At 37.0% G+C, this 14,031-nt stretch overlaps 1 protein-coding gene across 4 annotated transcripts in view; it reads left to right on the top strand.

The window, feature by feature from the left end:
* The window catches only part of KDM4C (lysine demethylase 4C), a 258,313-nt gene extending 244,997 nt beyond the window's left edge, over positions 1-13,316 (top strand). For all 4 annotated transcript variants that reach the window (XM_058827575.1, XM_058827573.1, XM_058827574.1 and 1 more), the window contains 3 exons: positions 6,729-6,848; positions 10,665-10,757; positions 12,936-13,316. In XM_058827575.1, coding sequence (XP_058683558.1) covers positions 6,729-6,848; positions 10,665-10,757; positions 12,936-13,112 — 390 coding nt within the window. In that variant the 3' untranslated portion in view covers positions 13,113-13,316. The remainder of the gene's footprint in view (positions 1-6,728; positions 6,849-10,664; positions 10,758-12,935) is intronic.
* The last annotated feature ends 715 nt before the right edge of the window (positions 13,317-14,031 follow it).

Below are 14,031 nucleotides of genomic sequence, written 5' to 3'. Positions count from 1 at the left end.
CATTGTCTGAATGCCAGTGCACCCATGATCATTCACTCGTTCTCCTCTGCAAAAGGTGAGCAGGGGAGGGGGAAAGAACAATTAAAAAAAAAAGAGGGCTCATGAGCTGAGGTAAGGATTGTGAAGAAAATACTTTTAAGGGCAAAACAGGCTCAAAACCTTCAAAGGTATAAAGAAAAAAAAAATATTAACAGAATTAAAAGAGGATAATGAGAACTGAAATAAACAGTTAGAACACCATTGCCTTGCCCGCTCCCCCCCTCCCCCCCCCCCCCCCCCCCCCCTCCGCAGCCCTTTTTTCCTTCCCAACAGTGCAGGGATACAAACAACGTGATTTTTAGTCCGTTTGTCACTTTTAAGAATCTTTCTTCAGTTCACTTAGGGAGAGGAATCTCTTTTGCCATGCCATGGGGTCTTTCCTACAGGAATCAGCTTTTTGTGAACTTTTCCAGCGTGATTCTAATTTTTCACAGCTAACAGTCTGCCCAGAACCTGCTGCAACTGTGAGTCCCTCCCACGAGTTGAAGTCTTCCCACAACTGCTTTTCATGGGCCATTTAGTTACAGGGTGCATATTAAGGATGATCTGTTCTAGTATAAAAGCAAGGGTCCTCTTCCTCTATCTCTGGAAGCAAAGGCTCTCTCTTTCTCTCTGTTCGAGTTTCCCACCAGATCACAGCTTTTCAGCACTCACACGCTCCAGTGTGAGCACCTTTTTCTCAGGGGCTATGAGTGAATGCTGCACCCCCCATGCCCTTCATGAATTACAGAGAAACAGTTTGTTGTGTTATCATCCTCATCACAGCTTGCAGAAGAATCTCAGCTCCAACGCCCAGAGCACCTCTTCTTCCCCTTTCCTCCTTTTCGCCGACCTTACTGTCACCATGTTGTTTTCCTTGCTTGTCTTTGCCTTTTCCTTTTCTCTGACTCAGGACAGAGTGGGTGTCCATAGGTTCATTTGTTCTCAAGTTCTATTAACTGAAAAATGTTTATTTATAGAGTTTTGCAGCACGTAAAGGTTTATCCTGACTGGGCTCCACATTGTGGAATTGCTCACCGTGCTTCTCACTGTTGGTCAGGTGGTCCCCACCAGTGCTGTGGGAGCTGTGCCAGCTGCTGTGGTGCTGGCAACATTCAGTGCCTCTCTGCACGCAGGCTGATGAAAAGGAAAAGCGGCTACCACCGCTTCTGCCCTTCTGTCCGCAGCATGGCTGGCTAAAAGTGTCCAAGCAAGTAAAGTTCATTGCGAGCTGTGCCAGCATGGCAGCACTCATGTGGTGCTGCCGCGGCCACGTGTCCTGGCTGTGCGGCCGCTCCTGGCCTCGGCTTCTCCCAGCCTCAGCCTAAGGGGGCTTGCAGCACTGGGATGACCCCTGGTGGCATGTCCCAGCTGGACCCCACAGGGAAGGGGACCAGAAGCCCCACCCTGCACCCCTCCAAGGAGAGGGAGAAAGAGGAATTGCGTGCCTTTTTTCCTTCTTAAATATGTCATCAGAGGGGCGTTGCTAACTTCTCTAATTGGGCCAGCTGAAATGTCAATTGTCAGAGTCTTTAGGGATTGGCTCTGCTGGACATAGTAGAAGTTTTGAGGAGCTTCTCTCTCAGAAGCTGCCTCTTTGGCTTCCTCTGCCCCCACTTAAAAGCAAGTTGTGTTATCCTAACACAATCAAAAAAAAAAAAAAATCATGCTTATTCAGATGAGTTAGTGGTGAATATGAGAAACTTCAAGAGGGAACCACTTGCAGGGAATATTCACATTTAATACTATGTACTGTAAATTTCTTTTTCTTCAACACCTTTCAAAGTTGTTGGCCTTATCTTTTCATACATAGGAAAAGAAATAAATATTTATTGTATTGGGTTTTTTGTATATATGAATTTTTAGGGAATGTTCAGGGAAATGTCTCAGTAATATTCATTAGCTTTAGAGAAAGTTCTTCAGACTTGCTACTTATTGATTGCAAATGTTTTTTACCTTGCAATGTTTTATTGTTTTCTCCTCTAGTAAGCCCACTGTAAGAGCACAGATGTGAGAACTGAGTTTACTAATCTCCCACTCTTATCTGATCAAAATGAGTATTGATTTTGTTCATTCCGATAGAAGAAGTTCTACAGAATGCTTATGCAAAAGCATGAGAGGGAGGCAAAAGCAGCTCTGAAAGCAAGTACACTAGTCTAGGTTATCGATTGCAGGGTCAAGTTGGTGATCTTCATAATTATAACTCATCTATCCTCTCTTGAGTCAGGGTAGAATCACATCATCCAAGCCATAAACAACAGACAGGGGATATGATGGACCCCTGATTTGAATGGATAAGTGTTGGTGATTTTCTATTAGAATTTTGTTGTTTTCTGATGTAGTTTTAAACATTTGTCTACTGTTGGGCTTATACCCCACCTAAAAGATGCCATATGGGCCACATTTTCCTATTTTTAAACAAGTCTTTGAGATACAACAACCAGTGCCCTCCCCGACAATACACAGTACCAGACAGCTTCCTATACCACACTGACTGCAAGAAACTCCTTCTCCATAGAAGAGAGTCTCTTTCCCTGTGTGCAGCAATGACATGAGGTGGTAAAGAATAACCTCCAGGCCCTATCCATGGCCCCTCCTGGCTACTGCAAGAATTGACCCTGTCATGGCCAGAACCAGGATACCATCATAGAAGGCCTCTAGATCAGTCAGACATGATTTGCCTCTAGTGAAGCCGTTCTGGCTTTCTTGGGTCACCTCCTTGTCTTGCATGTGCCTTAATATGTCTTCCGTGAGGATCTGCTCCATAATCTTCTGATGCACAGAGGTAAGGCTCAAAGGTCTGTATTTTCCTGACTCTACCCTAATTTTAAAAATAGAAGTGATGTTTCCTTCTACAGTCACCAGGAGCTTTGTCTGACTGCACTGAATTTTCAAATGTGATAGGGAATGACGTGGAAAAAGCACTAGCCAGTTCCCTCTGGATTCTGGGTTGCATATCATCAGTCCCCATAGACTGGTACCTATTCAATTTCATCAGGTGGACACAAACCTGTGCTTGGCATACAGTGAAAAGAACACTGCTCCTGCAAGTCTGTATAGAGGTTCAGGGGTGGGTACTTGTTTTCAGTTGGCTACTTTGGATCAAATCTAAATGTCAAAGTCTCTTATAGTCTTAAAATTTTAAAAATAATTATTGAGTTTGAGATAGTTGATTTAATAACCAAAAACATTGTTGAAATAAAACCTTAGGCATCCAAGATATATCAGCTTTTGAAAGCTTGGGAGAATAGTCTCAATAGTTCGTAAAAAGTTCACCTCAAGCCAGAATATCTATACCTCTTTGCCTTAATTCAGGAAAGCATTTGAGCATATTTGAAGATATTTTCTTCAAGTGTCAGGGATTGTATTCAAATTATGGGAACATTGCAACATTTCAAGTTACTGGATTTCAGTGCATGCTTCAGGTGCAGTCTTCCTTCTATTTTCTTAGTGTGGCTCCACAGTTCCTACTCTGTGTCAACCATCATCTGCCACTGCAATTGGATTTGTTACTTGAAACATTCTCTGTCCAGCCTTAATAAACCAAATCAACCTCTCTGGTAAAAGCAACAGAATATCAGAAGAAAAGTAGAAAAAAATGTCTTCTTTATCTGTGGTGCTATTCATGTGAACTCCTTAATTACAGCGTAGAGAGCACTCCCAGTTTTTAACATGTGTTTCCAACACCTATTGCAAATAGATTGCTTACTATTTTAGTTCAGTATATATAATGAATTCCAAAATAAATGTTTCTAAACCCAGAAAGTACTACCTTTAATAAACAAGAAAACTTTCAGAATTATTATTGGTATTAGCATTAGTATTAGTATTTACAGGTTTTGCTCTTAAAGTGTCATTTTGAATGGGTATAAATTTAACACCAGGGAGACCGTATCTGCATTAATGTGTCTATTTATGGTCTTACCTGTAGAGGAAGGATGGGGACATAGAGGAGCAAATATGGAAAAAGGATATGAAAGTGATGCAGGAACTGAAGCAACTGTCCTAAGAGGGGACTGACAGAGCTGGGACTGTTCAGGAGAGCAGTATGCTCAGAAGGATCTTATCCAAATGTGTAAACATGTGATGTGGGAGGTAAAGAGGATGAAGCCACACACTTCGTGGTGATGCAGAGTGGCAGGATGAAAGACAGCAGGTACCAACTGAAATACAGGAAATTCCACAACACAGGATTTTTCTTCACTTAAGAAAAGACTTCTTCACTGTGAGGGTTATTGAATGCTAGATTAATGGCCCAGGGAGGCCTTGAAGTATTCATCTTTAGAGTTAGCTAGTTGTGGTTGGGGTTGGAGCTTTGAGCAACAGCAGGAATGTGAAACTGGACACATAAGTGAATAATATTTTCAGTACAGACGGGCACGATTTGTCCATTCCTATAAAGAAGAAAATACATTATGTAATTGTACAGGAAATGTGCATGGTTTATAAGCTGAATGTAGATTGAGCCATGCTATATGTTATTTACAGCTGGTATGGGGATGTTGAAGGTTTGCTATACCAACTGTATGCTGTCTGACTTTTCATTATATGACTGGAAGAAGTAAGGTTGCATTTTTGCCATTTTGTCAGTCTAAGAAATGGGTCTTATCATTCCCAAGAAAAAAATGGTAAGAATTATGTGTGCAATAAAAGAAGAATCTCAAATGGTTATGATCCTGTGAAAATAAAGGGTAGGAGCTCTGCTAGAAATTAATAAGAGCTAGTACCAATTTCCCAAATATTGTTCCATAGACTAAGACAGTGTGATGATACATGAAGAATGAGGTTGTTATTTGTCTGGTTATTTGCATGAGGACTCTAATTTTCCAAATGAGCAATTCCATTAGCTGTCCTAGAGTCTGTGAGATATCTTTTCTTGTGCAAGTTGCAAAGGGAGTAATTCATGCTGGGCTTTTGTTCTTGGAAAATTAATGTTAGGCTTGACATTGTTGTTGGATTGTTTGTTTTCAAGAAATTTACTCCGTTCTATGATACATTTTAAAAGTTTGTTTCAAGACACTTAGCCAAGACTCCTTTTTGCACTTTTGCAATAAATAGATAGTGGAAGAAGCATCATAATGACAGTAACTATTTTGACAATAATCACTGAGGAGAGAACAACTAAGAATACAGTCTAATTTAATTTATAGTCAGAGCTATGTATGATAGTATTTAGTAATCCCTGTCCCCTGCAAAATCATAATTATTCCACTGCAGCAGCCATCCTTCCCTCCTGCCTCCCCTGAAAATATTGGGAAGGGTAGTGCAGTAATTCCACTTGCTCCAGTGTATGGTGACATTGAAAGGATATATCTTCTCTGTTTGTCACAGCAAGCTTTGCCAGGCAAACATAGGGCATTTTTTAAAGCCTTTGCATAGCACCTGAGGGTGACACAGACAGTATTGCCATGCCCGAAAGTGTTTCTGTGAAAATCCAGCTTTTAATTTCTTTTATCCCATGTTGGATAAAATCATGGATTAAGATACATGTGATTAAAATCAGTTTATAAAGGTTGGATTTGGCTAGAATGATATTACATCAAGATAATGTCCAAGTGAGGATCACTGGAGTGCATTTTTGCTCCCACCTTTTAAGTTCTTTGTCATGATGATTGTTGGCCTCTGTTGGAAGTGAATTGTTCAGCTCAAAATACAAATATTTTTCTAAGTTATTCTGTGTAAATCTAAGAAAACAGTGATACTATTGTGGCAACCTAAGATAGTGTCAGGTCCTGCAGGACCTTGTCGCTGAGTCCTTATACCTGAGTCCTTGTCTTTATCTTTTCTCTTCCCACTGTAGACCACTTATGAGTGAGCTCAGGTAATGTGGTCACTGAGTAAGTCCTCTCACACCCAGGAGAATACCACTCAGCATATTTTACATGACAGGTCTTGTGATGTAGTCACTATGAAGTAGAGATGCCTTTGTTGGGGTGAGGATTTGAACAGAGAATTGGTGAGCCCAGTTGTGTCACATAATTTTCTGGTCCTTTGCCTTATTTCTTCATGTGAGAAGCTGCTGCTATGGGTGCGTGGTTGGCATGCTCTGAAAATGAGTCATTTAGGTCACACTGCGATGTATGGGACAAAAGAAACCATTACAAGAACGTGTTGCAGCTACTGATGCTCTGACATGCTCAATAGTCAGGCACAAAAGTTGGCCAAACCATTGGAAGAAAAATTCCTTCCTAATTTTATTTTGTAAGCCTTTGGATTCTTTTAGTGTTTCTCCATCAACTAAGAAAAAACTCATTGGCATTTTCAGTATTTATGGTTTGATCCACATTCATTTCAGTCAGCAAAGACAGCATCCAGCAAAAAATGTGCAGTGGTTAACGAAACATGAATTACTTGGATGTGTAAGCAAAAAACACGGTTGCACATGGTTTTGCACTTTAGTGGTCCTTGTTTTCAATGTGTGTTAGAAATTAATTTCGGTGGAAGTGTATCATAGTTGCTGATAGCTGTCTGATTTATGCATATGTTGTCTTGCCAATGCAGCATCAAGCTGTTAAAGAGAATGTTTCTTTGGTCAGTATTTCATTTTCTTAAGGGCTAACATTAGCATTAGCCCATTAGCAAGATTATAAAACTTGAAACATGCATGGCAATAAATCTTTGCCAATTACCGAGTTGTAAAAGCATCTTACTGGTAATTTCAGTGCAGTGGCTCATTCACTGATTTGAGAATCCATCCTTCTTGTAAATAGAGCAGAGATTGCCTAAGGCTGGGTCCACCTGCAGAGGGAGAAGTTGTCCAAGTGAAATGGCCTGATGGAAAACTGTACGGTGCAAAGTATCTGGGAACAAATATAGCTCACATGTATCAGGTGAGTATCTATGGTTATTAACATACACTTCCTTTTCAGATGTCTATTGTAAATCACTCATTTGGCTCTAGCATTGGAGTGGCCAGCCATACCTTTAAAGATTAAGAAGGCTGAAGTGTGATCTCTTATTGTAACTTTATTTATGTAACACTATGTATAATGTAACTTTATGTACCACACTTTAACTAATACATAAAGCTTTCTAACTCAGTAACAAGTGCTGTGCACTGTTTGGGAAAGAAGTTTCACTTGGTCTTACAAAATCAAGAAAATTGCTTTCTAAGAGCTCAGGTAAACAGGTGGAACATTAAGATTGAAAGATAACATTTGTTATTTTCTGGTTATTTACTTATATTTGATATCAGCTAATTATACGATTAATGACATAAAATTAAGTATTGGTATGAGCCTACAGTGAACCTGAGGCATTTCATAAGTGGTTGGAAGGGAGGGCAGTAAGAAGAAAAGCATCACATTTGTCAGAGGCTTTTTTTAATTAATTAATCGAAGGAGCATTTTATCCTAAGCAAAGGCAAAAGGGAGCTGAACACTGAAAGCAAAGCTAAAAAGCTGACTTCTGATTTCAGAATAACAATTACTGTTTTTTTATGGGGTTGCCTTTGAGAAAAATCAGTCAGCAGCTTTGAGTACCCAAGTGAATGGTAGAAACTGCAATAAAACAATCACAATAATAATAATAGCACTTCTGAAAGAATGAGGATCTAGATACATTTCTTTTATATATATGTAATCATTTTCACTTATGTAACTCTTTTCATCAGGGGACTCACATTACTGTACCAAAATGGCAAATTTACTATTATATCTCTAGATAAATTAAGGCACGGGGAAGCTAAATTACTTGCTGCATTGACCTTCTCACTTTGCCAATGACTTGCAATCCAATTCAAGTCCTCAAATGCCTAAAGCCTTGAGCTAGTCTCTAAATCTTCCTCTTCCCTTAAATTTAGCAGCTGTATTATGTTGTGAAGGTGGAAAGTTCTTTATAAAGCATAAAGATTATTCTTCTATAGTAACATTAATCTTCAAATCATTTAATCTTTTGAACGACTAGTCTTCTGAGGAGTACTTTGAGGTAAACCAGATGAATGATGTTGTCTTTAACATTTGAAGGAATTTGACATAGTCAAAACAAACAACTTTGTCTTATTTTAGACCTCTTGAACAACATGATGAAACAAGTTCTGTTTAAGGAAAATGGATAAGCATGTGGAGGCTCAGCATAGCAAGCCTAAAGGAGACTCAGAATTCCTCAGCATAACAAGCATAAATTCCTGTAAATTGCCTTTAACAACCCCTATCATGGGGGGAAATGACAAGGTTTGAAGATTAGAGGGAGTCCATATTGCAATACATAGAACTATAGAGACAAGCAAGTATTTTGTCTGCAGGATGAGAGAGGAGGCTGCCTGTGGCCACAGGTTACAAAAAGTTCATGACAGGGACAGTGCAAGATTAACTTCAAGACGTAGTAGTTCTTCCTCTGGTCTTTCTAAACAATGTCTAAAAGGTCCCAGGACTCACATGCAGACAAAGGTTTCTTTTCATCTAGTGTGACCTGTGTTGCACCTTTGAAATTCTCATACCCAGTCTTTTGTGGGATTTCTTTGATCTCATAAGGCAAATCTGTCCTAGTTGGAAAACTCTGTGATTTTTCCTCATGTTCATCAGCCATTTGTACCAAAAGTGGCAGTACTTGAGCATGGAGGAACTATGACACAATGCACCAGAATTTGTATCATACAGTTTGACATTTGTCAGCCAGTATCCTACCCAATCTGTAAGCAGGGCTAAACCTGCCAAATGAAGCAGGTACTCAAGTGAAATTACTAATGTGATCTACATCTGATTTCTTGACGATTTCTGATATTGAGGTTCACAGATGAGCTAATTAATTTATCCATTCACTCCATTAATTGCTTTCTAACAGCTTGCCCTTTATGATGTTATTATAGAAAAAAATCTCATGATGATCATAACATATCATGGAGACAGTACAGCAGCAGAATGCAAGTGAAATAACTTACTTGATAAAACTGATTATTTGAAATGTAGGATCTGCAATCTGAATTGAAATGGAGCTATTAGAGATAGTGGATTTATATTTTGCATGAATCATAATACTATTTAAAGTCTTAGAGAAGCTCTTGTGTTTGTTACCAAGTGTAGATATATTATTTCCGGTATGATATGATGGACTGTACCTGAAGACCTTCCACATACTCTTCATCGTAAATGTGCAATATATTTTATACTGTAAGCATGACAGATTCTCTAGTATGAAGCATTTGCATTGTACTGCGCAGTATGAGTAAAAACAAATATACTGACCATTTAAGAAGAGATTTTCTTATCACATGAGTGTCAGAGTTAATTTCCTACCCAATTTTTTCACCAGAGATGCAAAAAATGTTATTGCCAACTGTACTATGCAAAAACATTACCAAATGTATTGTGCAGGAAGGAGCAGGAATAGCAAAAGGACTGTTCCTGCATCCTGGACTGCCATCATTTAATTGAACAAGCTTAAGGCAAATTGACCTTTAAGTTCCTCTAACATACTGCTAACAGAGTAGGCTTACGGGGTTAGTAACAGGAGCAGAGAGGAGTAAGGATGACTTTTGTGACTTTGTTATCCATTTGTGCGCTCTGTGCATTTTAAATGCATTCCAGATTTGTGCAGCTCTATTAGTTGCAGTGGAAAAAATTGTTTTTGAATGAGTTAATAGATCATAATCTGTATCCTGGCTTTTGAGAATGGGTGTATGGATTTTTCAGCTGTTCACTTATAATCTGAAATACTCAGCCATAGCAAGCTTTTAATTTGAAACTAAAAACCCAGTCCATTTGCAAGTTCAAATGCATGATTTTTCAGTTTTATCTGTAATAATACTTTTGATAAGTCAGTATTATCCTGTGTTTATATTTGTGCTTATTCTTCTAGTCAAGTGTGCTGTTGTCATTCATATAGTCTCATTAAATCACCTAAGGATGTAGAATGGCACTTCTAATTTTATACCAAACTTTAAATTGTAGTTTCTGTGGGAACTAAACTGCAGTCACAGATAATGGCTGAAATTCACAACTGTTAGATGTAGTATTAAAATAGAGAAAAAAATCAGCAGCTACTGAAAAAGCTTAAATGCTTCAAAGCCTCAGCATTTTAACATTCCTCACACCTAGTTACATTTCCTTTCTCATTTTCTGCTAACAGGGTTCATATTGGATTAAATCTAAACCTAAGCATGATAAAGCTTTTCATCTTCTGAACAGAGCATTTAAAAGAAATTCCATCAGATTCAATAAAATTCTGTTAACTGGTATTTCCTTAGTTGTCACTCACACTTTCTTTTGACATGGTCTTCCTCAACCTTGAATCACAGGATGTTAAAATTAATTTTTTATTTATTAGAAGCAAGTAAAAAAATTAGAGACAAATAAAAATGACAAGGACATTTTAATATGTCACTCCTGCAAAATAATGTTGCCTGTCTGGTTACTGTTCAGCATTCCTAATCTAAAAAAATTTACTTCATTATATATGTGTCAGTGCTGATTTTGAAGTCTCTTTGCTTAGATATTATTTTCAATGTAGGTAATGCAGGTATGTGCTGCAATTCCTAAGAAATAACATTTTTTATGTTTCAGCCTAATTTTGTGCTAAAACAGATGGCAAAATTTCTGTATATAAGTCTTTTTTGCTTACATATGTATTTTTATCTGGAAACATTTCCAGGAACTTCCTGCAAGAGTTAATCATTATTTTATTTTCAAATATCCATTTTTTTCAATTAGGTGGAGTTTGAAGATGGTTCTCAAATAGTAATGAAGAGAGAAGAAATATATACACTGGATGAAGAGCTTCCTAAGAGAGTAAAAGCACGTTTAGTGAGTATTTGCTGATGCTAACTTTATCTATCTATCTATCTATCTATCTATCTATCTATCTATCTATCTATCTATCTATCTATCTATCTATCTCTATCTACTCAAAAGGCCAATAACACTGGATTTATTTTGGATTTTCAGTTTAAACAGACTCATTTTTTGTGAAGCTTGTACTATTCAGATGAGCTGAATCAACCCAATTAGGAGATGTGTCCATTTGCTAGTGAGATGGTTAGTTGTTCTTCTAGTACAGGCAAATGCTGTTGTCAGACATAATTCTTTTCTGCTAAAAGGGACATTGTGTTTGTCTGATCTGTCAGATCAGGAATGATCAAGTTAGTAAACATTTAAATTGACAGACATTCTATTCTTTCAGGATGCTTGTAACAGGTATGGTTTTAAAAATACTTCCCAGCTTCTCAGAGCTTTGTGATTTTAAAAACCTTGATTTAATGAAAAGGCAATTAACTTATTGTAAGAAACAGTGTAACTGATCAAAACTCATTAATGTTGATGGTAGGACTTATCAGCATTTCACTAGCCTTTGGTTTAAAACCAAATCTTTGCTGCTTTTAAAAAATTTCCCGCTGTTTCAAACAACATCCACCAGCTACATTTGTATGTATATATGCCAAGTAGCTAAGTGTTGAACCTCACAGAGAGCATAACTCTTAGAGGTTGAAAAGGCAAAGTTCTTCCATACATTTTTTGGAGGAGATGACTGTTTTTAGCTGTCTTAAAACAGTTCTTTCTAATGCAGAGTGCACTGGTCAAATATTCTGGGTTAAGAAACCTTTATGTCTGTGAATTTGGGATAAATGCACAATCTTTCAATGTCCTTACTAGGGTTAACATAGATCTCTAGGAAAATGTTAAAAGAACCATCTGATTATATTTAATGGGGGTTTTAATTTTTTATATATATATATATATTTATATATACATATATATATTTATATATACATATATATATATTTATATATACATATATATATATTTATATATACATATATATATATTTCCATATATATGGAAAGCATACCATTGCCATTTGTTTGTTCAGAATTGCATTCTCAGGATAATAATGATGTTTTTTCTATTTTTTTTTAAATTGATTTTTTAGAAATCTGTAATTCTGTCTCTGTATTTTTTCAAAATTAATTTTATTAAGGAGTTAACTATAAATTAAAAACATTAAATTTGGTCTGCTGAATAAGACACACCACAACCATTGCTGAGACCACTGCATGATTTTCCACTAGTACCTTAAATTCTAGAAATATGTAGGTTAGTCCTCAAGGCATGCCCAACACTGTTGCTGTAGGACACAAAATGATTCACATGGACACAGTTCAAAGTATGAAAGGGAAAAAGAAGGTTTTTATTTTTGTGACTCAAGTATTTATAGATTCTCGACAATGACCAGGGATAGTATAGTTAGGTTACCACCTGTCCAATCACAATGGTCATGAGAAACATCCATCAAAAGACGTTTCTCTGAAAGAATGTATAGACATCTATGTTTATAGTTACTTTCCTGGGAAAGTAGCTAGAAACTATGAAAACAAGGTCAGAAGGCTTAATTTTCAGAGCAACACAACACCTCTTTGCCCTCCTCATGCTGAACACAGTGCAAGTTAAAGACAGCCTATGATCCCCTTTCTGTCTCTTGAAGTAAAAGACACCAGTTTCTTCTAAATTATGTTTTCCTTAGTCTTGGGAATTCTTCCATGACTCCAGTAGTGTAAGTTGGTCCAAAATATTTTGCCTCTGATTTTGCCCAAACAGCTTGCTGTTTGTTGCTCCTCTGCTTTGTTTGTGGGGATTTCCAGCTGGTTTAAATTTGATGACAAATGACCAAACCGTGACCCCGATCCTTTGCAAATTAGGCAGGTTTCTTTTCAGGCATCCATGACATAGTACTGTGCATTTAAAACTTTCTTGAATGGTACAAAGAGGTGAATATTACATGATATTGCTAGGATCAAACCTGCCCAATGGCTGCATCACTTCCATGTCAATGTTTTCTCACCTAGAATTAGCATGACTGTGTGATAAAGGAGTTAATTATGTGTTTCCAAGGAACACTACTGATGTAGAGAATTTAATACTGAATAGGACATGCAAAATATGGAAAGATAAAAATTGTATGTATGTGTGATTAATGTCTGATTTTAGTCTACAGCTTCTGACATGAGATTTGAAGACACATTTTATGGAGCAGATATTATCTTGGGAGAGAAGAAAAGGCAGAGAGTATTGAGTTCTCGCTTTAAGAATGAATATGTGGATGATCCAGGATACCGCACCTTCTTAAAAAGCTCATTCCAGAAGAAGTGCCAGAAAGGACCATAAAGGAAGCAAGAGAAGAGCGGGTTCTTGATTAAAAAGCATGCAACATTATTCACAATTGGATTTCATTTAACTGAAAGTTTTACAGTGAACTAATCCATACACCAGCCTTGTCATCTGAAGTACTCGAGTTCTGATTTCATCAGTTAATGTATTTAAGAATTTGTAATATTTTGTGTCATAAAACCGGGAAAGATTTCTAAAGGATATGCTGAAGGAAAGTTTCAGTCCTGCTCTCATTGAAATAAATTATAAAATTCCCTCTGAATTCTTTGATTCACAATTCTGAGAAGGAGACCTTTTAGCAAACAAGAGATAATGTCAGTGGCTTACTTTTTTCTGCACAAAGGAAAGGACATTGAGTTAAAAATAGCAGTTTTTATAAAATATTTTTAAAATAAAACCAGATTTGTACAGTACTGAGACAAAAGAGGCTGTCCTTACTTTGTACATTTTTATGTCGCTACTGTTTTCAGTAGGATTTGATGTGGACTCAGCTATTAATTTAGATATTTTTGGCTTTTAAGAGAGGTATCTTCAGCACAGCAAGGATATTTTGTATATTTAAAGAGACAGATTTTGGGCAGTTATTTTTAAACATGTTTTACATAAAGTCTATTAAAAATGGCTACTTGTATAAATTTCTTTCACTGTGGGTATGAAAATTAGAGTTTAAATATATATGCTTAACAGCCTAATTTTGAATGACTATATTCTGGCTTTTATTTTGAAATAATGTTCTAGTAATGTAATAATGTTTTAAAATAAATAAATACTTTACTACAATTTCAACATTTTTCCTGTTGATGTGATTTTGAACCCTATTGTTTCATACCTATAGGAATCAAGAATAGATGCTGGATTTTCCTGAACACAACAGAATACATACACATACACTGTCATAGCTTAGTGTTAAAATGCA

The sequence above is a fragment of the Poecile atricapillus genome, chromosome Z (assembly GCF_030490865.1).
Source record: "Poecile atricapillus isolate bPoeAtr1 chromosome Z, bPoeAtr1.hap1, whole genome shotgun sequence".
NCBI classification, from domain to species: Eukaryota; Metazoa; Chordata; class Aves; order Passeriformes; family Paridae; genus Poecile; species Poecile atricapillus.
This window is presented reverse-complemented; position numbering and strand designations above follow the sequence as displayed.